A 26090-nucleotide genomic window follows, 5' to 3' on the forward strand; every position below is an offset into this window, starting at 1 on the left:
TTAACTTGGTCAATCAAATATTTTGCAGCTAAAGAGAAACATCTTGAAATTGAACTCTTTCTTCGCAAGCACAACTATTTAAAAAAAAAAACTCAATCCACTAGCTAACTGAACACAGCAAATCACATTTGGTTTCTTTTCACACTGTTTCCTACCATGATACTGGAGATTACAAAGGAGTCACGTTCTTACCGGTCACTGTTGGTGTCATGGGCGTGGCCCTCACTATCACTTTGCTCATTACAGAAGAGAGCTGTTCTTGGACACTGGGAAGGTCAGGGAACTCGGACACTGACAGAGCATAACTGGGCTCATATGATAGTTTCTGCAGCTCTCTAGCATCTGAGGTCCTAGTTCCAATGCCAATCACATAAATGCCCTGCTGTTTGAGAGCTGAGGCTGGGCTATCTACATTGTCAAAAGACCTTCCCCCAGTTAGTAAGATCAATATCTGTGGGACACCCTGCAGGCGTCTACTTCCAGAGGAGTTTGTAAAGACGTTGTCTCTGACGTATTGGAGAGCTGCCCCAGTGTTTAGGGGTCTTCCTCCTCTGTGTCTAAGCCCTCTGACCGAGTCCACCACATCCTCCCTTGTGGTATATGTGTTCAGATAGAAATGGACCTCTGGTTCTCTGCTGTACTGGACCACAGAGACATGGTCTTTGTTTTCTCCCACATTGATTTTCTCCACCACTCTCTCTACAAAATCACGCATGGCAGGAAAGCCATTCCTTGTGCCATCAGAACCATCCAGAAGGAATACAATATCTTTTCTGTCACGTGAAGCTGAGAAAAGACAGTAGGACAAAAAAATGAAAACCTTTCACAAAGCTTGTGAGATTATCTTTCACTGGCACACTAATATTTTAACAACACTAGCCTGGCCTACTTCTGTTTTAGAAAGACCACAGCATGCTACCAACTGGTTTGAAATGCACAAAAAACCTATACACACATCACATTCATTTATTTGCTTTTCCTCACTGTAGCTAAAATTAATAACTTTTGGAGCAAGCAACAGGATGTGTCTGACAACGTACCAATTACGGTTGGTAATTCTGGGGTGACTTCAAAAACTGCAGCTTCCACAGAGGACTCAAGTTGCTGTTGCACTTTGGGTAGGTCAGTAAGTTCAGACACAGATAGAGCATAACTGGGCTCGCCAGTTATGGTCTGAAGTTCTCTGGGGTCAGAGCCTCGGGTTCCAATTGCAATGGTCAAGACACCCAGCTGTTTGAGAGCAGAGGCTGGTTCATCAATACTGTCAAATGATCTTCCACCAGTGATCAATATTAGGACCTGCGGAACTCCTGATGGCTGCCTGCTTCCGGCAGAGGCCGTGAAGACGTTATCCCTCAAGTACCGGAGAGCTGCTCCAGTGTTGAGGGGTCGTCCGCCTTTGTGCCTCAAACCTCTGACACTGTCAAGGACCTCTCTTTTTGTGGTGTACGTGTTCAGATAGAACTGGACGGCTGGATCGCTGCTGTACTGAACAACCGACACACGGTCTTTGCCATCATCCACACTGAGTGTGTCTACTTGTTTTTGGACAAAGTCTCTCATAGCTGGGAATCCACTTCTAGTAGCATCAGATCCATCCAGCAAAAACACCACATCCCTTCCTGCTGGCTGTCTGACCACTAAGAGACATGAGATTTACCATATGTTTAACTTGGTCAATCAAATATTTTGCAGCTAAAAAGCACCATGGTAAAAGTGAACTCTTTCTTTACAACCACAACTATTTTATAAAAAAAACAAAAACGAAAACAGAACAAAAAAAAAGGAAAAACAATCCACTGGCTGATTAAACACAGCAAAACCAAATGATTTCTTTTCACACTGTTTCCTACAATGATACTGGACTTTGAAGATGGGTCATGTTCTTACCAGTTACTGTTGGGGTCAAAGGTGTGACCCTCATTGGCACTGTGCTCATTACAGAAGAGAGCTGTTCTTGAACATTGGGAAGGTCAGTGAACTCAGACACAGATACAGCATGACTGGGCTCGCCAGTTATGGTCTGAAGTTCTCTGGGGTCAGAGCCTCGGGTTCCAATTGCAATGGTCAAGACACCCAGCTGTTTGAGAGCAGAGGCTGGTTCATCAATACTGTCAAATGATCTTCCACCAGTGATCAATATTAGGACCTGCGGAACTCCTGAGGGCCGCCTGCTTCCGGCAGAGGCCGTGAAGACGTTATCCCTCAAGTACCGGAGAGCTGCTCCAGTGTTGAGGGGTCGTCCGCCTTTGTGCCTCAAACCTCTGACACTGTCAAGGACCTCTCTTTTTGTGGTGTACGTGTTCAGATAGAACTGGACGGCTGGATCGCTGCTGTACTGAACAACCGACACACGGTCTTTGCCATCATCCACACTGAGTGTGTCTACTTGTTTTTGGACAAAGTCTCTCATAGCTGGGAATCCACTTCTAGTAGCATCAGATCCATCCAGCAAAAACACCACATCCCTTCCTGCTGGCTGTCTGACCACTAAGAGACATGAGATTTACCATATGTTTAACTTGGTCAATCAAATATTTTGCAGCTAAAAAGCACCATGGTAAAAGTGAACTCTTTCTTTACAACCACAACTATTTTATAAAAAAAACAAAAACGAAAACAGAACAAAAAAAAGGAAAAACAATCCACTGGCTGATTAAACACAGCAAAACCAAATGATTTCTTTTCACACTGTTTCCTACAATGATACTGGACTTTGAAGATGGGTCATGTTCTTACCAGTTACTGTTGGGGTCAAAGGTGTGACCCTCATTGGCACTGTGCTCATTACAGAAGAGAGCTGTTCTTGAACATTGGGAAGGTCAGTGAACTCAGACACAGATACAGCATGACTGGGCTCGCCAGTTATGGTCTGAAGTTCTCTGGGGTCAGAGCCTCGGGTTCCAATTGCAATGGTCAAGACACCCAGCTGTTTGAGAGCAGAGGCTGGTTCATCAATACTGTCAAATGATCTTCCACCAGTGATCAATATTAGGACCTGCGGAACTCCTGAGGGCCGCCTGCTTCCGGCAGAGGCCGTGAAGACGTTATCCCTCAAGTACCGGAGAGCTGCTCCAGTGTTGAGGGGTCGTCCGCCTTTGTGCCTCAAACCTCTGACACTGTCAAGGACCTCTCTTTTTGTGGTGTACGTGTTCAGATAGAACTGGACGGCTGGATCGCTGCTGTACTGAACAACCGACACACGGTCTTTGCCATCATCCACACTGAGTGTGTCTACTTGTTTTTGGACAAAGTCTCTCATAGCTGGGAATCCACTTCTAGTAGCATCAGATCCATCCAGCAAAAACACCACATCCCTTCCTGCTGGCTGTCTGACCACTAAGGGATATAAAGTTTTCAACATGTTTATCTTGGCCTGTCAAATGTTCTTCAACATAAAGCCATTTATTCAACTCACACTCATTGTTTTCTTTTTTTCTTCTTTAATTAGAAATACAGTTGCTGATTAATTTTTACTCACCTCTAATTCACTTGAATAAAATCTACATATTAAAATTAACGTATTAAATTTGACAAATCATTTAAATTCTTACCTCCCATTGTTTCCCCTTCAACTGCCATTTTAGTAAAGTGACTCTTCAAACTTTCCTGAATTCGAGGCAGATTTACAAAGTCTGGGACTGAGTATTTGAAATTTGGGTTTGATGAAATCATTTCCATCTCAGCTGAATTGGACATTCTTGATCCAATTGCAAATGTAGTGACACCTGCTGTTTTAAGCATACTTGCTGGTCCTCTTGGAGAATCTCTTGATCTTCCACCAGCCAATACAATAAGTATTTGTTTGACTCCTTCATCTTGTCGACTTCCAGCATTTGGAACAAAGACATTATCCTTCACAAATTGCAGTCCTGCCCCAATATACTGTGGCCTTCCACCTTTGGGTTTAAGACTTGTAATGTGCTTTAGGACATCAGCTTTTGTTTTGTAAGTATCCAGATTAAAGTTAAGTTCAGCATTGTTGCTATACTGCACAACTGCAACTTTATCTTTTCTTTGGTCCAGGTCAAAGCTCGCAACCATTTTGGCAACAAATTCACGTATGGCACTGAAACTCATCCTGACATCATCAGATCCATCAATGAGAAATACAATATTTCGTTTTATGCTGGAGCTTGAACCTAAAAAAATTCAAAATCATGTAAATGTCTAAATGTTGTTTCTAACCAATTCAACAGTCATCAAATTACTGTTGAAGACACTTCAGCATGAGGTTTACAAGGTTTGTATTTAAATAATATTAAATGAGATATTTGTTTAATCAAACTTCATATCATCAAATGTTATTTTCACTTACCCACATGAGGTGTGATAGTACTTTTGAGAGAGGATATGACAGACAGCAACTGCTCTCTCACATGAGGAAAGTCAGAAGTATTCTTTATAAAATACATTGCTGTAGGAGCTAATTGTTCCATCTCAAACCTATCAGCATTATTCACACCAATGCCAAAAAGAACAATTCCCACATTTCGGAGCCTTTCTAATGGACCTAAGATTTCATCATTTGAATTTCTTCCACTGAAGAGTATCAGTATCTGTGGGACTGCATGCAGTGCTCTGCTTCCAGATGAAGCAGTGAAGACATTATTTTTCACATAATCAAGGGCTACACCAATGTTCACAGTGGACCCTCCTTTCAGTTTCATGTTGTCCAAATGATTAATGATATCATCTTTCATTAAGTATTTGTTTAGAAGAAACTCAGTTGTGGGCTCTGTGCTGTACTGGATTAAAGCAACTTGTGCTTTTCTTGGCCCAATTTCTATTTGCTTGACAAACTCTCTGACAAATTCCAAAGCTTGTTGTTCACTTGGTTGCATATCATCAGATCCATCAAGAAGAAAAACAATATCAGCACTCTGGAATCCTGTTTCTGCTGTCACAGATGTATCTGAAATGGGTTATGAAATATTTTACAACATTTACCTCTTACATATAACCTAAACGATAATCATGATATGCAATCATGTCCAGAAGGAAGCTATTATAAATTGTTGTTACTCTTACCAATAGTTGAAAATTCAGTTGTTTCTTTAGTGCCCCTCAACATGGCTTCCACTGATGGATCTAAGCTTTGTAGATTATTATAGTTTGTAACATAAAAATAATGTGCTGGTGTATAGGAGATAGTTTGCATTTCCAAAGTATCAGCATTCTCCGTTCCAATACTAAAGGTTTTGATGCCATTGTCTTTGAGTGATTGTGCTGGTCCTCTGACATCATCTCCAGATCTTCCACCACTAAAAACATACAGATACTGAGGGACCAAGTCTGCACGTCTGCCTCCAACTGAAGCAGAAAAGACGTTGTCTCTGACAAACTCCAGTGCTTTTCCAATGTTCAGTGGTCTTCCAAATTTATGTCTCATTGTTCTTATGGAATTGAGCACATCATTCTTGGAAGAATAAGAATTCAAGTAAAAATTAACAGTGGCATCACGACTGTACTGAACAACAGCCACTTGGTCTCTATCATTGCCCAAATTTAAACTTTCCACAGTTTTTTCAATAAAGCTTCGTATTTCTTCAAAACCATTCAGTGAGTCATATGATCCATCAATGAGAAACACTACATCATTTTTCTTAGAATCTGCAAAAAAAAAAAAAATGTAAACAGAATGTGACAATGACGGTTTCTGAAAATCCTCCAAACTCTCTTCTTTACTAGATAATGAAAACATTGATTCTTACCGAGACCTGCTGTGGGAGCAATTTGTTCTACATGGTGCAAAGCCTCTCTTATCAATGCCAACACATCTTCCTGAACACTAGGAAGTTGTCCATATTCAGCAACTGGGAGCGCGTACTTGGGTTCATGAGCTATTGTCTGTAGCTCTAGAGTGTCAGCATCAGATGTCCCAATTACAACTGAAATGGCACCAATTTGCTTCATCATTCTGGCTGGGGTTCTTATGTCATCTGCAGATCGTCCACCAATCAGTAGTATGAGTATCTGTGGAATTCCCTCCTGACGTCTACTACCAGACATAGGGGTATATACATGTTCCTTCAAGTACTGGAGAGCAGCTCCAATGTTGTGAGGATAACCCCCTTTGTGTCTCAGACCATTTACTGCTTTAAGAATATCATTCTTTGTTGAATAACGACTCAAGTTAAAATTAATCTCTGCAGTGTCACTGTACTGGACCACAGCCATGCGATCTTTGTTTATATCAACGTTTAGATGCTTTGTTATCCTCTTTACAAAGTCAATAATATCTGGGAATTTTTGCTGAGAATCATCAGAACCATCAAGCAAAAAAACAATGTCTCTTCCATTGGGATCTGTAATCAAGAGGAATTTGAACAAATTGGTTGATGATGACATTGAAAAATAAAATTGTTCTTGTAAATATGCATTTATCCTGCATACACAGCTTGTGCTTCAATTACAACTAATCAAGCAAAGGATTCTGTCAAGCAAAAGATTTGAGTGTGAAGGAGTTCATCATCTATCGTTCACCGAAAATAAGGGATTTCATGTCTGCAACAATCTGACAATCCATTAAGTCGCGCGCCCAGTGTAAGAGCTAACCATTACAACCTTACCGTGCGATGGTGGTTTGATGGCAGGGTTTTTAATCTCCTTCATGGTAGAAATGATTAGTTGTTCAATATCTGATAGATTATTGATATCTGCTGCATGGAAAGCACGGTCTGATTTTTGTGCAATAGACTGAATCTCAAGGGTGTCTGCATGATCTATTCCAACCACAAAAGTTGTTACACCCATTTCATTCAAGTTTTCAGCAGCATTTCTGACATCATCACTGGAACGTCCACCAATTAAAAGAATCAAAATCTGGGGGACACCTTGCTGGTGCCTACTTCCAGAGGAAGCTGTTAAAACATTATCCTTGACATACTGCAGGGCTGCACCAGTATTGAGGGGTTCACCTCCTTTATGCCTCAACCTTCGCAAACTGTCAGCAACATCTTGCTTTGTGTTGTATGTATTTAGGAGAAAATCAACAGAAGGTTCTCTGCTGTACTGCACTACTGAAACACGATCTTTGTTTTTGTCCACACTGAGTGTCTCCATGATTCTTCCAACAAAGCCAAGAACAGCATTGAAGGTTTTCTGCATTTTATCAGAGGAATCCAGTAAAAACACAATATCACGTTGAATGGGTTCATTTTGACCTGCAGGATCTTGACAGAAATGATGATGCTAAGTTAGAGTTAAGCATTATAAGACAGATAGACCATGAAAACATCAATAAAAAGCCTTACCTAAAGGACTTTGTGATTTTTGTCTTGGCTGCTGCCGAGGAACCCTTTTTAGAAGTGACACAAGTTGATCATTCATTCTCTCAATATCATCAAATTGAGTTATGGAGAAGGCATAGGAAGGGTCATGTGCAATCATTTGGAGCTCAAGTATGTTTGCATTACTGGTACCCACACAGACTGGAACAATTTTTTCCTGTTTTAGAGCAGCAGCAGCACTTGCAACATCATCTTGAGATCTTCCATCGCTCAGCAGAATCAATATCTGAGGGACACCTTGTTGATGCCGACTACCTGAGGACTCGGCAAAAGCATTTTTTCTTACATAGTCAAGAGCTACCCCAGTGTTGAGGGATATGCCTCCTTTGTGGTTCAAACGTTGGATTGCACCGAGAACATCTTGTTTTGCCATGTAGGTGTTCAAATTGAAATGTGTCTGTGGATCTCCGCTATACTGAACCACAGAAATACGATCTCTGTTCTCATCAACTGTGAGTGTTTCTACCATTTGTTCCACAAAACTCCTTATTGCTGGGAAGTCACTTTGTGTATTATCCGATCCATCCAAAAGGAATACTATGTCTCTTTGAGGAGATTCTAATTCAGAGAAAGAATATGAAAACCTCGTTTAGCAGTCAAACATAAACATAAGCCAAAATGTACTGTAGTGCAATAATTAGCCATTATGTTGTTGGCAAATATACTAAAACTGGTAATGAAATTCAAAGAATTATTGTTTTAAACGATGTGTTAGATGCAACAATTTGTAGGAAAACTGGCTAACAAAGAAAGATATTGAGAAATTACAAGCTAAGTAGCATATTCATCTTTCACGCATGAAAGATAGATTAAAGCCAAACAAGTTCTTTTGTTCAAAAGAACATATTTTCAGTCAATGATGTGATTATCACTGGCTCAAGGGAGAGCTTAAGAAAAGAAAGAAAAGCTCTCTGGAGTACAAGAAAAAAAAAGGATGGCAGCCAACCAAGAAGCAAGTAACACGTAAGATGTGTCTGGCCAGTGAAGAGAATTTAACAAATGTGAAACTGAATCAATGACATTCTTCAGAAAATAATTCAGTTTCATCACATTTGAAATTAAGAAAGACCAAATGAGCAAGAACAGAAACAGCGAGTCAGTTTAAATTTAAATTATATATTACATTTGTTTCTTACCTACAACAGTAGCAGGCTTAGCTGATATTTCTGTCTGGACAAATGCTACTAAATCTGGCTGAATGGACAAAATTTCAGCAAAGAAAGGCAAGTTGAAAACATATCTGGAGGAGAAGGCAATTTTTTGAAGTTCCTCTTGTCCAGCATTTTTCATTCCAATTGCAAAAGACATAACACCGATTTGCTTTAGTCCAAATGCAGCTCTGGAAACATCATCTTTGGATTTTCCCCCAGTGAGCAAAAAAAGAATCTGAGGAACTCCCTCCAGGTGTCTACTCCCAGATGAAGTTGTGAAAACATGGTCTTGCACAAACTGTAAAGCAGCTCCAGTATTGCGAGATTTCCCTCCTTTATGTCGAAGACTTCTTACAGCATAGATAATAGCTTTTTTGGATCTGTGAGTTATTAGGTTGAAGTAAATTGAGGCATCATCACTATACAGTATAACGCCCACTCGAACCTTATCTTCGCCAACGTCCAACTCTTCAACCATTCTTCTGACGAACTCTCGAATAGCTGGGAGACCATTTCTGGAGTCATCTGACCCATCAAGGAGAAACACTATGTCCCTCCGTGTGTCAACTAGATGATACAAGGATGGATAGAAGATTTGCGAATTACGCATTTGAGATGTTCTAACAGTCATGCATATTTATTAGCATGAGCAAGTCAAGCTCAGTGAAAAAACTGAGCTGTAAAGATGTGAGCTATTGCTCTGAAAAGTGGGAAGAAAAACATCTTTTTACCAAAAAAGATGTATAAGACATTTGAATGACTGATCTTCCAAGTGACTTCAAAGTAGTAAGTGAAATGGACACTTGGAAAGAAAAGATAAAACCGAAAAACACACCAAAATTTATTTCTTTTTCAGCTAGAATAGGCTTTTTAGTGAGAACAATCATGAAATTTACACAATAGAAATGGCTTAAATAATGGGGTGAATAATTACCAAAATCACCAAATAAAATTTTATCAATCATTCGAGTTTAGGGTTAGTTTTATGAGAAAATGCAACTGTGCTAAGGAGTAAAACTTGTCCTGATGAAATAATATTAGCTTATACACTGACATGACAGCTTTGTCTTGAGTGTCTTTGTGTCTGTTCAGTGAAATAATAAGTTGTGACTGGACTGAGGGTAATTCAGAAACCTTATATGTGAAACTAGGTTTGAGCGCAATCATTTCCAACTCTGATATTTTGGCATCTCTCACTCCAAAATGTTATGTAAAATGTAATGTTCTTTAAGAGGAAAAGCTGGGCTTCTTGCATTATCAGTGGACAGTTTGCCACTTAATTAAAATCTGGATGATTCCTTTTTAGTCTTCTGCTACCCATGGAGGAAGTAAAGACACTATGCATCACAAACTGTAGAGCTGCACCAATATTATGGCATGTCCCTCATTTGTGCCTTAAAATGTCTATCGCATTTAAATTGTAATTCTTTGTCTTGTGAGAATTTAGATAAAAGCTGACCTGAGTGTTATCTGCAAACTGAACCACAGACAGTCTGTCTTGGTTCTCACTGATATAAAGGTTCTCTGTTATGTTTTTAATGAAGTGTTTAATGTCTGTCAATCCATTTCCAGTGTTATCAGTGCCATCAACTAGGAACACAATATTTATTTTTACAGCATCATCTTGTGTTAAGACAACAATAAGAATCTAATTAAGATTAAAATGGGGTTAACATAAGTTAGATGAGATATAAAGCACCAAAAATTGCAGATTTTGTGAGTTCCGGACACCCGAAAAAAAATAATCTTACCTTGCTGTAGGACGACCTCTAACTCTTCCCTTGGTAGGCTCACATAATTATTCAGTCTTTGCGGTATGGTGCTGAGCTCACTGAATTCCTTAACGTTGAAGGCAAAAGAAGGGTTGTGCGAGATGGCCTCAATCTGCTTTGGGTCTGCGTCCTTGACACCAACACCAAACGGTACAACTCCATCTGTCTTCAGTGCTCCAGCGGGTTCCCTTACATTATCCGTAGATCGGCCTCCAGTCAAAACAATCAGAAACTGAGGGACATTTTGTGCAGCACGACCACCATAACTGCCAGACAGGATGGTGTCTTTCATGAATCTCAGAGCGGATCCTGTGTTTAAACTACGTCCACCAGTCACTCTGAGTCCTTGGACAGCTCTTATCACTTCATCTTTGGTTTTATAAGTGTTAAGGTAAAAACTTAGAGTTGGCCTTTCACTGTGTTGAACCACTGAAACTCGTACCTTGTCATCTCCAATGTCAAGTGGTTCGATTACTTTAATGATAAAATCCTTTATGTAGGCAAAATCTGCTTGAACTCGATCTGTGCCATCAATGAGGAAAGCAACATCTCTTTCAGCTCCAACAACTGAAGGAAAAAAATACAATACACATTTATTTATGTTTTGCCAGATATACAGTTGATCATATTTTTATTAGACAAAGAAAACAGAAATTCCAAACTAACCAGTTTCCTCTTGGAATACTGCCACGTCGGTATCGCCAACCACTATTACCAACTCTGGCATGATTTGTTCAGCAAGGCCTGGTAAACCAGAGAAGCTTCTTGCATGGAAAGCCAAAGTTGGAACAAAGGCAATATTCTGGAGTAGGGCCTCATCTGCTTGTCCAGAACTGACGGTGAAAGTCAAAACACCAGCCAGAGCCAACCTGTCAGCCACAGATTTAACCTGATCTTGGGGTGGACCACCTGTGATCAGAACCAACACCTGCTGGACTCCTTGCCTTCTGCGTGACCCCCTTGATGAGTGAAACATGTTGTCCAGGGCATAATTCATGGCAGCTCCTGTATTCAAAGCTGAGCCTCCGGTCAGCCTGAGTTGAGAGATTTTTTCTACAACCTCTTCCCTGGTCCTGTAGTTGCTCAGGTAAAATTCTATTTTTGGACGCTCAGCAAACTGCAGGAGACCAATCTGGACCCTGTCAGGACCTACATCAAGTTGGTTGATCGTATTGATCATAAAGTCTCTCACATAGGGCAAATTACTGCTTCCAACATAGTTTGAGCCATCCACAAGAAAGACAATGTCTCTGACCATTTTTGTAGTCTCCACTATGGTTTCCTCCGTCACTGAAGAAAAGCACAAAAAATGTATTAATTACTCTCTGTGTAATGCCAAGAACATGTGCTTTCAGTAATAGTGACGCATTGACTGTTGCAACATTTCTCTCTGTGCAAATGAAGAATTTAACATGTAAAGTGCCCAATATTTATTACTTCAATTTGTATTTTTTTAACAATTATTTACAAATATAACAGTGAAGAATATTTCAAACCACAAAGACGTAGTACCAAAGTAGGGAAAAAAATGCCAACTAAACATTAAAAATGTCACTAACACAACTACTTACTCAGGATCAATTTATATTTTTCAGCTGGCATGAAACTGACTCTTGTGTTTATACTCCACACAAATCACAGAATTGTCCTAGTTTTCAATTTTGAATGGAAACTTTTGCTTTAGTTGTTTTTCCACATATTTATTCAAAGTTTTTCTTATCTATCACATTTATCAAAAGTTCATTTTAGTCCTAGGTTTCCCTTTCTAATTATCCTGAATTTCACTGAAAGACAAATCATTACTGACCACTTGAAATGAAAGCAACCAGACTTGTTTTTGATTTCTTAAACTGGACTGGACTTTCCCCTGTGACATTAAGAACCAACTCTTTGATCGACACGGTGGCTCACATGATTGTAGAGTGGGTTAACGACTATCAGTAACAATTCCAAGGGGATAACCCCACCATGGGTTAAATACCTCGGGCTCGCCACAGGTTTTTGACCTGAAAAAGACCCTTGGGTGAGATCGAAATTTCTTCACAAACCAAAGGGTGTCCTGTTGCCTTCATTTCAAGCACTTAGGGGCTCAACAACCTATATAGATGTAGCATTACCTGTTGTGGTGGGTACTCCTCCAGCTAAAGTAGAAAGAGCACTTATCATTTTCTCTTTCTTGGTTCTAATCAGTGGTCGTATATCCTTGTCGTAGAACACAGCATCGTCACTAATGGCAATCTGCTTCAGCTGCTGCTCATCAGCTGCCTTTGCGCCTGCAGCCAAGGTCAATACACCTAGTTCCCTCAGGGCACTTGCAGGTTCTTCCACGCTGTCACTGGATCTTTTGCTGGTTAACAACATTACAAGCTGGGGTACACCCTGCTGAATACGGCTGCCCTTCTCTGGCTGCAACATTCTTTCCCGGACAAAGTTCAAGGCTGCTCCGATGTTGACTACCTGTGCTGGTCTTGGTTTGATAGTACTCAAAGCAGAAATGATTTTCTCCTTGGTCCCATGGGTGTTGAGATCCATCTCAACTCTCGGGGAAGCAGAAAACTGTGCAATACCCAATTGAACTTGATCTGGACCAATTGGCATGCTTTCCACAAACTCTCTGATGAAATTCCGCACATTGTTAATGTTTGCTGTTCCCATTGTACCGTCAATAAGGAAAATGATGTCTCGATTTCCAACTGTTTTTGACTGAATAACTGGAAAAAGAAACAACAAAGAACATTACAGTTAGGAGGGAATATTAGATGCTATAATAATCGGTCTATAAGACTAAGTTTTTGGCTGACAAAACTCTGAAAATATATTCTGTTAATAAATGTATATTTTGTATTTGCATTAAATTATTTGGCATGAGGGTAAAGTATTACTGACATGGAAAAAAGTAGGACAAATTCAGATGCCTTCTAATAGACATCAATTACAATTTACAAAATGTTAGAAATGTTGTAACAGCTATAGATCAAGTGATAAAGTGATTTATTTTATTTCCTGAAACCCATATATTTTTATATTTTTACAAAGTACAGCTAGTGTGCATGCTCCTTTGAAAATAAGTTAAATACGCTAAAACTATCAGATTTTAAAAATCAATTTAAACTGCATAAATAATACAAATGCACAAAGCTCTTTCTGTTAACTGATTTAACTAAGATGATCTTATGCCATTGTTAAAAATATATATTGTCTAATAAACCACATTTTGAGCAACATACATCCTAGTTACCTAAAAAAAAAAAGCTGTAACTCTTTGTAAAATGTAATTTAAAAAGGAATTCGATTATCTGCTAAAAGCTTAAATTCTGCATTTAATTACAATGATTACAACCTATCAGATACTGAAACTGAGAAATTTGTTTATTGAAAAATACATTATCATTTTGATTTTCTTTTTTCCAGAATCACTCTGGGAAAAGAAGTTGCATCAAATGATTATAAAATAGCATCCCAGAGAGTTAGAGACATTCACTGCTCAGTGATAAACACTTCCACAATTTGAGAATACACTTTCTGAACACAAAATTGAAGAAATAATAAACAATAAAATTTGGATTTCAAAATCTACAGGTATTAAATATTACATATTAAAATATTCTGAGAATCCAAAGACATTTTGTGTAAAAAGGTTGAGGGCCAAAATCACAATGGAACAGTGGATTACCTTTGTAGTGAAAAATAACTGCTGATAAGACTTGTGAAAAGTTTTAAACACATTAGAATCTTACTATTTGCCCATACATTGTTGCCTCTTACATTGAATCTTTTTAATGAGAACATATTTTCCAGCAACATAGCTTTGTAGTAAAAGAGCTTAGATGCTAAACTGGCCTTCCTGCAGTCCAGACCTGTACTCAATTGAAAACATTATGAAATAAAACAATTACAGAAAAGGCCACTGCTGAGCAGATAAAATTATTTACCAATCTTGAATTCACAAAAACTGACCTACAAGACAAGCTAAACATATATACAATCAATTCCAAAAATGTTCTCAGTTTCAACATTTGATATGCTGTTTTTATAATGATTTCTTCTTATTGACATCATATTCCAACTTTTATGGAAACACAAGCACCAGACCTACATACAAATATCTTTTTCTTATTAGGCTGTCTGGTACTAATGACATCTTTATCTTCATCAAACATTTATGTAAGTTAACCCTCTCAGGCTCAAATTAAGTTTTTTGTTGCTAATGCACAACCAAGTCCTGCAGTGCTACTTCTGAGTAAAAGAAAACCTCATAAAATATGTATGTGGGGTAATCAGGTTGTTAGTTTTTAACTGTTGCAAATCGGCAACGTCTGCCTTGAGAGGGTTAATGGAATGGAGTCAAATTTCAAATATTTTTAAAATGGTAATAAGACTTCTAAGTGTTACCACTTCTGTTATAAACTTAAAATTAGGGATATAGAAACTAACCTACCATGTGCACTATAACATATCAATTGAATTATGAAGTCCCCTTCCACAACCGTAATGCCCCGCCAGGGTTTACTGAGAAGTTACATACCTTCTGTGAACTCATTCTGAACTATAATAGTGCGCTGGATCACCCCGTTAATGAGTGGAAGCAGTTGGTCACCAATGTTTGCAACTTCTCTGACATCAGAGGCTGACTGGACAAAACTTATATCTGTAGCAATTGTTTCCAGATCTGCAGTGGCAGTGTCACCAATCGCCACGCCGAATGTGATAACACTGGCCCTCTTAAGAGCTCGGTCACCAGCACCAGTATCATCAGTGGATGGCCCAGCAGTGATAACCACCAACATCTGGGGCACACCCTCGTCAGCCCTGCCCCCAGATGTTTCACTTAAAAGGCTCTCGGCCACTTCCTCCAAGGCAGCCCCCAGGTTAGATTCATCGCCCCCTGTGTAGGTGAGGGCTTTCACAGCATCCAGGAGTGATGATTTGCTGTAAAAGCTATTTAGATAGAACTTTATCTCTGGGCTGCTGTTGTACAGGACCAAGGCCACCCGAACAGTGTCCCTGCCCACATCAAGGCGCTCAATGATTCTCAAAACCAATTCACGCACATAGGGGAAGTTTGCTGCTCCAATGTTCTGTGATCCATCAATTAACAGTACTAGGTCAGCTGTGTCTTGTGCTTTAAGGAGAGAGAGAGAAAACAAAACAAAATGGAACTTGTGAAAGCGTTAAATAAGTGAATCTGAGACAGAGACATAAATCAAAGAACTCGTGCTAGCTGTGTCATTCAGTGAATAAATCAACAACACTGCAAAACATCATACTGCATGTTGGCTGAACCAAGGAGATTTCCTAAAGTCCTGTAATTTGTCGATTACTTTGCTCCATAGATTTTTTTTTTTTTACTTGAATTCAATTCTAATTACAGTAACACTAGAATTTATGTACAGAAAAGTCACAGTGTTTAAGCTTTTTCTTATCTACATGTCTTCTGAACAAAAATACATTTTTCTATATGTTTTGAGACAATGTTAGGTCTTAGAGTTGGATGTATCTCACAGTTTTCTATGGGAATAAATTGTGACAGAACATGATCTGCTATTTAAAATCTGGAGCATCTAGGAACATAAAGAACTAAAAGAAAATCTGCAGATGGGCATAATGCATTAAGAATTTCCATTCTAGAGGAAAACAAATGATTAAATATATAAAGAGATATAATCTTTTATGATATTTAATATTTAAAAAATAATGTAATATGCCCATTTGTATGAGCTCCGCTGAGTTCAACCACTCCATGCAGACTCTTGTTACAGACCTCAGATGACGTGACCAGTCATGACCCTGTGAACCATCCTTGGTGCCTGCATATTTGCAGTCATTGAGACGTATGATTTTGTTTAAAAAGAGCAAAACCACATATAATGGCAATGCTTCATTTGAAATGAACATGTACCCTTTGGATATTTGAGTATCTTAAATTACCATTCTTCATTACCGTTCGCCTTTCTTATGTCATTAAATTATGACAGCAAATAGATTAGGCTATTTAAAGATAAAAACATTCTCAAAGTGCTTCTACAGGTCAAGGATGTCTCCAGACAGGTTCATCACTGTTTCAAAAACAGAATATTGCACATATTTTACACAGATAGACATTGTGATTGAAAAAAGACAAACACACATGTGCAGGACACATAAGCAGTGGTGCATGGTTAGCTATTGTTAAAAGCTCACAGTTTGATTTTCGGGGGCTTTAAAAGCTTTTAAAGTGTCCCAGAGACCTCGTTATCTTCCAAAGGTTTTAGAAGAGGACACTGGGGAAGATCTGATCTTCTGAAAATGGCGTGTTGAATTATAACAGAAGCCATTTCAGCCTCTATCAGAGACCTACCTTTTGCAAAAGTACCAGGTACAACACCTAATGCAGTAAAGTGAACACATGCAAATCGTACTGTGATCTTTGAAGCATTAGAGGTATATTACATGTTGAAAGACAAATCAAAAAAGTGGTGTTAATGTTGCAGGTGAACAGTGGAAGGTTACTGTGGTTAAAAAAATCGTTATGTTAATTATAAAAAGGTCCAGTCACAGCCGCATGTGCAGCAGCTTCTTTCTGCACATGTAGACATTAGTATGGTAGTGACGCTGGTCCCATTTCATTACCTGTCCCTCCTCCAGCCACAGGGGCCTCATTTGCCACAGGAAACCCCCCTGACTGGGTCACTGCATCACAAAGTCCCACAACTAAATCTTGAATTATACTCTGTAAGGCTGGGAAAGTGTCTACACTGAAAACGTGAGTGCTTTGAGGTTGGCTAGCCATCTCCCTGAGCTCCCAGTCCACTGCATCCTGAACTCCAACTGCAAACATCTCCACGCCTGCCATCCGCAGCACTTGAGCTGGCTCGGCAACATCATCCTGCGAGCGGCCGTCTGTTAGCACCACCACCACCTGGGCGACTCCGTCAGCAGCACGGCTGCCCGAAGCAGCAGTCAAATGTGTATGTATCAGAAAATCCAAACCCAAGCCAGTCCGCGTGCCCCCACCACGGTAAGACATAGCCTTGATGTGTGCCAGGACTCCCTGTGCAGTTTTGTAGCTGTTGAGCTGGAACTCAGTGTGAGGCCTGCTATTGTACTGTACAAGGGCAAATTTAAACCTTTCTCCTCCGACCTGGTGCAGAGATTGTATCAAGGTGTACAGAAAGTGTCTGACATGCTCAAAGTTCTCTTGACCCATACTCCATGATGAATCCACTAGAAAGTACATATCAGCTGCCAAACCTTGTGCACAATCTTCCAAAGGGAGTGTTGGGAGGACAAAAGTAAAGACCAGTGAAAAGATGCTAACAAAGTGCACAATATAAATGTACTTCAGTTTGATAGCATCAGTCTGTTTATGTATGTTTAATGTGTCAAATGTATCAGACTTACTCTACTATAGTATCTCTTGAGGTTTTATATTCTAAGTTTTATGTCCCATTTTGAGGTTAACTGTTTGCATTCAGTCTTGAAAGCATAATACATGTAAAAGTCAGAAATGCAAATACAGTTTTATAATCCCTTTGCTTGCATTTGATATTTAAACACTTGCTTATTGAGACCCGGTTCTATCATCTGTAAAATGAGTGCTGCTGCTGACTGCAATGAGATTAAATTAGTTAAACTTACCTTCATCTTCCTGGGCATCGAGTTTAGGAAGAAGTCCTGCAAGCAGGACGACCAGAAGAGCACGTAGCGGTAGCAAATGATGACTCCTCATCTTCAGAAGAAACTAAGAGGGCACCTGTGAAACCAGAATTAGCGAAATATGAGCTATAAAGCATGAATATAAAGTTTATTAACCATAACCATAAAAGAGGTTTTGACACATGGTCAGTGGGCACAGGTGACTCTAGGCAGTGACTGTTAGCTAGGCTTCAACTCAGCAAATTCATGTACCTGAACTGGACCTCTGGTGGTGCTTTTCTAGAATGTTGACAAATAATATGCTTTAGTGTTCAATTAATTGCACTAATAGCTGGTTCAAAATATCTGTGTTCCAATTTTGGTGTGTGGAATGCTGTGTGTGGGAGATGCACCCATTGTACTAGCTGAATGTAGCCTAAAATGTGGTCATGTTGCCTCTTTAATTTCCCCATTCCAAAGCTATCTTTCCAAGGGAATAACTCTGCGATGAGTTATTTTCATTGCACTGTGCGTACATTTTTGCGTGTACTGATGTACATTCATGACAACCTATTTCCACAGTAAGTGAAGGAGCTACAGCATGTGCCGGAGTGGAGAGGGATGATGATCAAAACCACCTGTGAAAATTACCATCCAGTGTGCCTTAGTAATAAACTCTGCCTGGCAGGGACTCAGTTTTCCAGCTCACAAAAATAATGTGCTCTTAAAAGCGGTATTAGACTGGAAAGTCTGGTTTCACAGAGGATGTGCTTTTTTTTCTACTTAGTTAGATTTTCCTTCATTATGATGAGCGGTAACATCACAGGAAATGAAAGAGAGGTCACACATGGTTCACTTAGGACCTTATGAGACCTAAGCGCAAAGAAAGGTCTCAACCCATCAAGAGCCTGAAAAGACAGATCTACAGGTACAGGCAAAACACACACACACACACACACACACACACACACACAGTGGAGGACTTGTCTTTGACATGATTCATTCCCATAACCATCATAACCCATAAATCCCAGCCCACAACTCATTCAAAGCCCTTCATGAACAGAGAAGTCTGTACAGCTTTTCAAGATCCAAGAGCATAAAAGCAAAGTGCAAAAATCGTATCTAAGAAGAAGCTGACAGAGCGGAAATAAACATATGCTTGTAACATCTGCATGACTCACCACTCAAGAAGCATTTCAACTCAAGGAAGTGAATGCAAAAACAAAAAGGTTAATACTTACGAATGAAATGGCACACATGGCCTTTGACCAATAAATTCTTCTTCATTAAGGTAATGATGGATATTAAACCAAACCCAGAACAGTCTTTTTAATAGCATCAGAGCCTGTTAGGAAAAGCGCTAAAAGCTCAGCACTCGGTGGTTAGGTGTGAGAAAAGTCACATTTTGGATCATAAAGGGTTTATGGTAGATGTCTTTAGTTTATAAAAAGGGGAGGTCTTTTTCATGTCAACAAAGTTTGTATTTTCCAGTGCACAAAACGCAAGCTAAATAAACAGACAATTGACCTCTGGTGGAGAATGCAGATATAGCACCTTTTATAATAAAGTAATATATATCAAATTTCTCCAGGGATTGTTTGACCTTGATCCTGTGGTCTTTGTCAAAAAATCTAATTTTGAATGAGCACCCTCAATAGGGCCATTTTCTACAGTATTTTACATTTTTCTTGTTCTTTTTTGTTTGTTTTAGTCAGCTGGAACTTGGCTAATGCCATATTTTATTGTTAGCTTATTTTTATTGTGCGAGCCAGCATATAGCTGCCTTGTTGAAGTTATGGAAACTCCTCTAGATTTCCATGCCATGCATGAGCCCTTAAATCTGATCTTAAAAATGTCATGTGGTCAATTGAATGCCAGGTAAAAGCATGTTAGTAAGTTTAAGTGGATTATGCAGCAACTATTTGGTCCAAAATTAGTAGATATTGAAAATGAAAACACAAAAGAAGAATTTTCTGGCAAGGTGTTTAAAAACAACATTAAATTACATCAAGGCACTAGTGTTAGACTTGGAAGAAAAAGCCAAAAAAGTACTATGTCTGCTACAGTAGATTTAATCTATAATGAAGTCTAAACACATTGTACTCTATGCAGAATTGCAGGCACTGAGTCATGGTGTTTACACTTTGCTGTGCACTCTGTTTGTGCAGGCCATGTTTTGCAGATGACCATACAACTCTGTATTTGTATTCCCATCTTAGACAAGTGAGCCAGTATGACCTTTCAAATGCAAACAAAACATAACTTTTCAAAAGTTGGCCTGCAGATGAATGCTGGTGAAGGAAATAAAACTACTGAAAACAGCTGCAGAGCTGTGTCACACAAATAATATCAATCACATTTATAGGGTCAGTGTATAGTGCCCATAAAGTCCACGTTTGGAGTTATTCCTTAAATTTTCAGCATTAGTGTTTGCTTTATGAAACAAACATATACAGTATATAGATCAACCACATAAGGGAAGTGTAAAATATCCCCGTAGTCCCCAGATGCTGTTACTCTCCATATTGGGCTTAAACCAGTAAGAGCATTCATTTCAAGGAAATCTAAGCTGCCTTGGACACTGCGGCAGATGTTTGTGTTCACCCATGTGATTTGGGGTCACACAAAAACCACTGCTCTGAAGAGTTCAGCCAGGCTCGTCCAGTGTGTGAACACTATGGCTTCCCCTCATCCCCGCAGAGGAAAACATAGCAGGGCAGGAGAATCTTGTTTTCACTGATAGAAGCAACCAAAACAATGGCAGCACGGGGGACAGAGCATTCATGAAGAAAATTAGCAACTTAAAGCTGCAATTTTTTCCCACTTCATCTCTAAAAACAAGCTGAACAGTTTGTTTCTGGCATGCTACCATCAGGTCCAGGTTTTGATAGCAAACAACAGAGCGCTAATGGAACGTCCAAGCCACAAAGAACAAACAGGGAAAGGTGCAAAAAGGCTCATCAGTGAGCCACTGAAATCAGCACACATTATTCTTTGTCATTTAATCTACTGTGAAGTACACACTGGAAGAGTATCTCTCTGTGGGTTTAATGTGAATAGAATCTTTAAAAATACCATTAAAGTTGTGTTTGAATAGAAATGAGCCAGTAACTGCAATAGCTGTTTTGATCTTTGTGTAGCTTGTAGCCCATTACATATCTTTTTTTCACAGCTTCCACTGGGTGGCGCCGATGTTTAGCCTTTTTACATTTTTAACTTTAGCAAGTTTATGATATTTTAGGTCATTCAACTACCTATATCATCTAGTGTACCTCGGTATGTGTACTTCAGTGAATATGCAACATCAACACTTTGTCTGTGATCAAGTCACGACCATGAAGTGTCAGACTGAAAACACATGCTTTAAGTTACACAAGCAGAAACACTCCACTTCACAGTGTATACAGTCGATTTACATTTACAGAAGATATGTGCTGCAATGTGCCTGCGAACCCTCTGTAAATACAATCGCAGCTGGTCCTCACACACACACACACACACACACACACACACACACACACACATATATATTGGGGGGACATCGGGTGGCACCCACTCCTTCATAATAGTGCCCCACCCACCAATGTCATTAGATGAGAGTGTGGATAAAACCAACAATGAAATATAACTATGTATGGTAACTTAAGTAAATTATGGAAAGTTTTAAAGTACAAGTATTTTATCAAGTAATGCTTTGTACTTACATTCCAACATATTTTCAATGTAAATGTGTACTTTGTACTATAGTGAGGTTCATCACTTGATGTCATGTACACATTACTCAATAGCTGTCTGCCATAGTTGATGTGATGCAACCATTTGCTGCTAGGGGAACATGTACTCCCCTGGTTGGCAGTGGTTCCTGGAAGAGCCTGGCTTACACTGGGATTTCACTCAAATCAGTTGGAAAGAAGGTGCTGTACCAAAAACCTCCTGTGTGATTATTGGTTGCTAGCAGATTGCCAAAGTTGCCTGTAGTTCCAACTATGAGCCCAGCAGTAGTAAAACTTGAAAAAGTGTGACACATACTGGAAATGGAAAAGGTTTGCCTTAAAAGTAAAAGCTGTGGCTTTTGAAACATGTTGACAGCGCTGAGGCACAACTCTTTACATTGAAGATGAACATTCTCCATTTTCACTTTGTGTTCCACTTTTCAGTTTTACAGCAGCTCGGAAAATACCCGGGCAGTTTTTGTAGACAGGTTTGTCACTGCTATTCAAACTACCACCTGTGAAATAAGCTAGTGACCAAGCAGGTTTTTGCCAATCTGTTAGGGAATACACCTTTTTCCCTAGTGACAAGTGTAGACTTACATTACTGAGACTTTCATTATCCCTGCAAATGCCATCACACTCCAAGCACCACTCACAACCATTTGGGACAAACTGTTTCCACCAGTATTTAGGCCTCTGTTACAGAGGCGTTATTCACTTCATCTGGACAACCTGGCAATCATGTTGACATGAATGATTAAGTGGCAGACAAGTTAATGTAAATGGTCAGTGGTCATGTGTCTGCCAAATTTATTATTTTAGATTTAGAATTATAAATCTAATGTATTATGGTGTCATATGTTAGAACTACAAAGTAACTAAATAACTAACTTAATAACTATGTCATTAAAATCATAAAAACTGTGACTCTGTAATGTAATTTGTATGTTTCTACATAATGAGCACTTTTATTTTACTCACTTTAAGTATAGTTAATGCTGTTTAATTTTTTGTACACCACACACACATTCTCAATGTGGATCATATTAACCTATAGGTTTTCACCATATGATGGCTTGTTTTTGCTCCAGCCAAGCACTAAACACTCAACGATTACAGATTTTAAAAACCCGTGTGTTAAACAGTGAACCTGGCCTGAAGTATACAAATTTAAGGCCCTGTGTTCAAATTAAACTATTAAAATTAATGTTGATGAAAGAGCTGCATTTATATAACACAGTTGGCATTTAGCCCTTACAGGTATATTTGGGACATTAAGTCTTTTACTTTGAAATACAATACTATCCTAACTTTAAAATAAAAGTGAGCCAGTGTCAATGGCAGTAGCATGTCTTCTTACATCACCTCAACTACTGGGAGCCACACATGATCTTTCATCTCACTGTATAAACAAGATGTTGTTATATTTGCTCCATCATACTAGCTAATGGTTTCCATTAATTTACTTTAATATAATTGAGTCATTAACTATAAATCTACACGTGCACTGCTGGAGAAGAGGGGGAACATTCTAACTGTTAGTTTAAATAAGCAAATAGAGGATAAAATCCACCTAACAGGAAACTTTAATGAGAAATCCACACTTTAATGAGTCATAATAAAGGCTGAACCAGCATCTACACTTTTATATCTTTCTTTTATTGTTACATTTAATGCCACTGCCAATCCCCACAAATCCGTTTTTAAGGCCTGCTCTCTATGCACAAGATGTATCTTTTATATCAGATAAGTGAAATCACAAGGCATGAGATTCTTACAAGTGTTCTGATCGTGAGGTGGTGCTACACCGCCACTCGCTGGTGAACAAATATCACTTGTGACTTTGTGCTCCAGCATGTAAAAGTCAATCCTGCATCTGTGAGGACCTGCACATCCAACCGCACGCCACCCCTCAGCTGTAAGGATGCAATGTGACATGTGTGGAGCAGATGAGAGGAAGATCAATGATGAAGTTAAAAAGGCGGGAGGGGGAGGCTGGCTGAACAGGCAGTTCTACACAGCTGGTGTGTGTTAGACCGTCTGACACCTGGCAGATGTGTGCTCGATCTGAGCCTGTTCACATATTAAACCTGACACTCCTGTAGCATTGGTAAAGACGAGAGAGATGCACACGCTGGATCAACTTGTAGCCAAGGAAAAGGTCTGTTTTAAAGCCTGATTTCCTTCTGATATACCTTTAAGCTGACCTGTGCAAGTGATTGCACTATAATTAATCTGTCTGCACGCTTGCAGCCACTCAAACGTGCTTTCACCAACCAGAATATGCTTCAGATTTCTTACAATTATTCATGGTTGCCTTCTTAAAAAGAGAAGATTGGGGTACTAAATCCCTGAGACTAGAGCATTCTGAAAACTCTTCCAACTTTCCAAACATCTGCACTGCATCACGGAAAAAAAGAGACAAAAGCTGGAGAGAGCAGAGCAGCTATAAAACACATTAATCGTGATTTATTCTGTATATCTAAAAATCCCTTTTGTTAAGAATCGTCCCGATGCACCACTGCCAATAAAGGTTTTGATACCAGCTTACAAAGGGAGCTGCAGCACTGTCGTAATGCTGGTAGTAAATCACGTCGAAAAAAAATTCAAACACATAAAACCAAATCTGGAGCGCACACCAAGTTTCCTCTACCATATTTGAATCGCGACCAAGCTCTTCCTCTCTGTATCACAGCAACGGGTTTACACGCAAAACACACAAGTACGTGGAACAGTAGCTCATGAGAATTACTCATGATCATTTTTCCAGTGCATTCTCATTACGTTTGGATTCAGAAGAATATGACAAGTTAATTCATCAAATCCCACATGGATACACTGAAACACTGCTGAACTCCTCCATCTCCGCTTGGACAGTCGTACAGGAGAAATGGAAGATTAATGACTCACACCTGGTCAACTAAACCCTGCAGCTCCCCCTTCTACCACCACCAGCACCACCTCTCATCCACCCACCAATAGACTAGCCCTCTTTTGGCTCTCCTGGTGCATCTGGCCAGAAGCATGGAACACTTAGTTCACACTTTTCCACTTGTGCACTGGTTTCAGGGAGGGTGTGGTATTGGGCTGCAGCGGAAACATCTAGCCATTCGACTATTCTTCATTAGAGCTCTCATGTGGGTGGGGAGACTTTAAAATTTGGTTACTATAAGAATCCCCATTCGATCTAATGGAACAAATTATCCTGTTCTATCCTCAAAGACAAAAACAGTAGTCCTCACATCTTGATATTAGTTATTTAGTGAAATCGCAAAGCATGGTGCTTGTGGTTTTACTTGCTTAAAGGATAATTGTATATCATATGGTGCAAAGTAATGCCTTATTTTTCAAGACCTTATGTAGCATCTCTGGGATTTTACACCACATATTTATTTGACATTTATAAAGCAAAGACAAAAAAGTCACACAGAAGACAAAGTTTTAACAGAAGGGGCAAACATGCTTCTCTCTCCACTCACATGTATCATTCACTACATTGCTGAGGTCTCCTCCTTCACCCTAACTGCGGCTCACCTCTTGCCCTCACAGCACTCTCACCACTGAAGTATAGGTTTCAGTGTTAGTGCTAAAAGCATGCTGTTTGATATTTATGAGGTAGATGCCAGAAAGTCTTGCACAAACCTCCTATTATCTCACCCATCATGACTTTACATGTTCTGACTTGAAACTATGCTATGGTCAATGCACTATATATAATCATGTAAAGTGCAACTGAGGTCAAACTTAAAGTAAAAGTAAAATTGAGCGAGCATGCAAACTTTTTCTGCAACAACACCACCGGCACATTCAAAACTTACCCTGAGCTGAAGTAGCTGTACTCCACTGGATTCGTTTTTGAGGAAAAATGATATCAGTTATGTAAAACGACTGAGAACTAGACTACTGGGCATTATCCTCCTGGTAAATTCCCTTCGCTGGCTTTTCCAGCACCCCCCGAAGGAAGGTAGCTGAGCAAAGCAGTAATAAGGCCACTGATAAGAGATGCAGAGAGAGAGACAGAGAGAGGTCGTGAATGAAGAGGGGAAATGGTTGAGAAAGAAAGAAACAGGCACCCTCCCGGTCTCAAACCAGAGGAGCTGTGGTGCTGAGTTCAAGGCTGAGATGGGACAAACTTCTAAACTCCTGGAGTTCTGCCATCTCTCTTCCTCCGCCCACTTTCTCTAAAAAAAGAAGAAAAAAAGGAGGGAGAGGAGAGAAGAGAAGAGGGGGAGAAAAGAAGTAAATGAAAACCAGACACATGGCCCTGTTTGGTCTGGATGGAAGCAGCGGGGAGGATGATGTCACACATCTGGAGTGGGCTTTTCTCTTTACCTTTTCCTACATATTGTCATTTCTTCCTCTATCTCTGCAAAGCCCCTTTTTTCAAGCCTTTGCCATGTCAGCTAACTTGGTGTTCATTTGATTTTGAGATTTCGAATTGTCAATGCATCCTCCTTTTGATGTTGGACTCAAGTGACTCAAGTAAAAGCACAATGCAGTTTAACTAGCTTCCACCAATCAATCTAGTATTGTCAATGACTTATT

The 26090-nt window shown here is 39.5% G+C and overlaps 3 protein-coding genes across 4 annotated transcripts in view; all 3 read right to left on the reverse strand.

The window, feature by feature from the left end:
- LOC146557102 (collagen alpha-3(VI) chain-like) overlaps positions 1-25632 on the reverse strand; it is a 104282-nt gene extending 78650 nt beyond the window's left edge. The window contains exons 1-6 of one of the 2 annotated variants that reach the window (XM_085250080.1): positions 25364-25632; positions 17833-17947; positions 14741-15337; positions 12333-12926; positions 10882-11505; positions 10195-10782 (exon numbers count right to left, since the gene is read on the reverse strand). In XM_085250080.1, the coding sequence (XP_085106206.1) occupies positions 10195-10782; positions 10882-11505; positions 12333-12926; positions 14741-15337; positions 17833-17923 (2494 nt within the window). In that variant the 5' untranslated portion in view covers positions 17924-17947; positions 25364-25632. The remainder of the gene's footprint in view (positions 1-10194; positions 10783-10881; positions 11506-12332; positions 12927-14740; positions 15338-17832; positions 17948-25363) is intronic. The other variant, XM_085250081.1, reaches the window with a different exon arrangement.
- On the reverse strand, positions 170-1563 carry LOC146557136 (collagen alpha-3(VI) chain-like). Its single transcript, XM_085250103.1, has 2 exons — positions 1041-1563; positions 170-786 (listed from the first exon to the last, which is right to left on the reverse strand). Exons 1-2 carry the CDS (start codon positions 1561-1563, stop codon positions 170-172), a joined length of 1140 nt encoding a protein of 379 aa, XP_085106229.1.
- LOC146557137 (collagen alpha-3(VI) chain-like) lies at positions 1850-3277 on the reverse strand. Its single transcript, XM_085250082.1, has 2 exons — positions 2740-3277; positions 1850-2490 (listed from the first exon to the last, which is right to left on the reverse strand). The coding sequence occupies exons 1-2, from the start codon at positions 3260-3262 to the stop codon at positions 1850-1852; spliced, it is 1164 nt and encodes a 387-aa protein (XP_085106208.1). The 5' UTR covers positions 3263-3277.
- Positions 25633-26090: the final 458 nt, after the last annotated feature.

The sequence above is a fragment of the Mchenga conophoros genome, linkage group LG16 (assembly GCF_057382185.1).
Source record: "Mchenga conophoros isolate Kocher_MC1m ecotype Shallow Benthic linkage group LG16, M_conophoros_male_GT1.1, whole genome shotgun sequence".
In the NCBI taxonomy this organism is placed as follows: Eukaryota; Metazoa; Chordata; class Actinopteri; order Cichliformes; family Cichlidae; genus Mchenga; species Mchenga conophoros.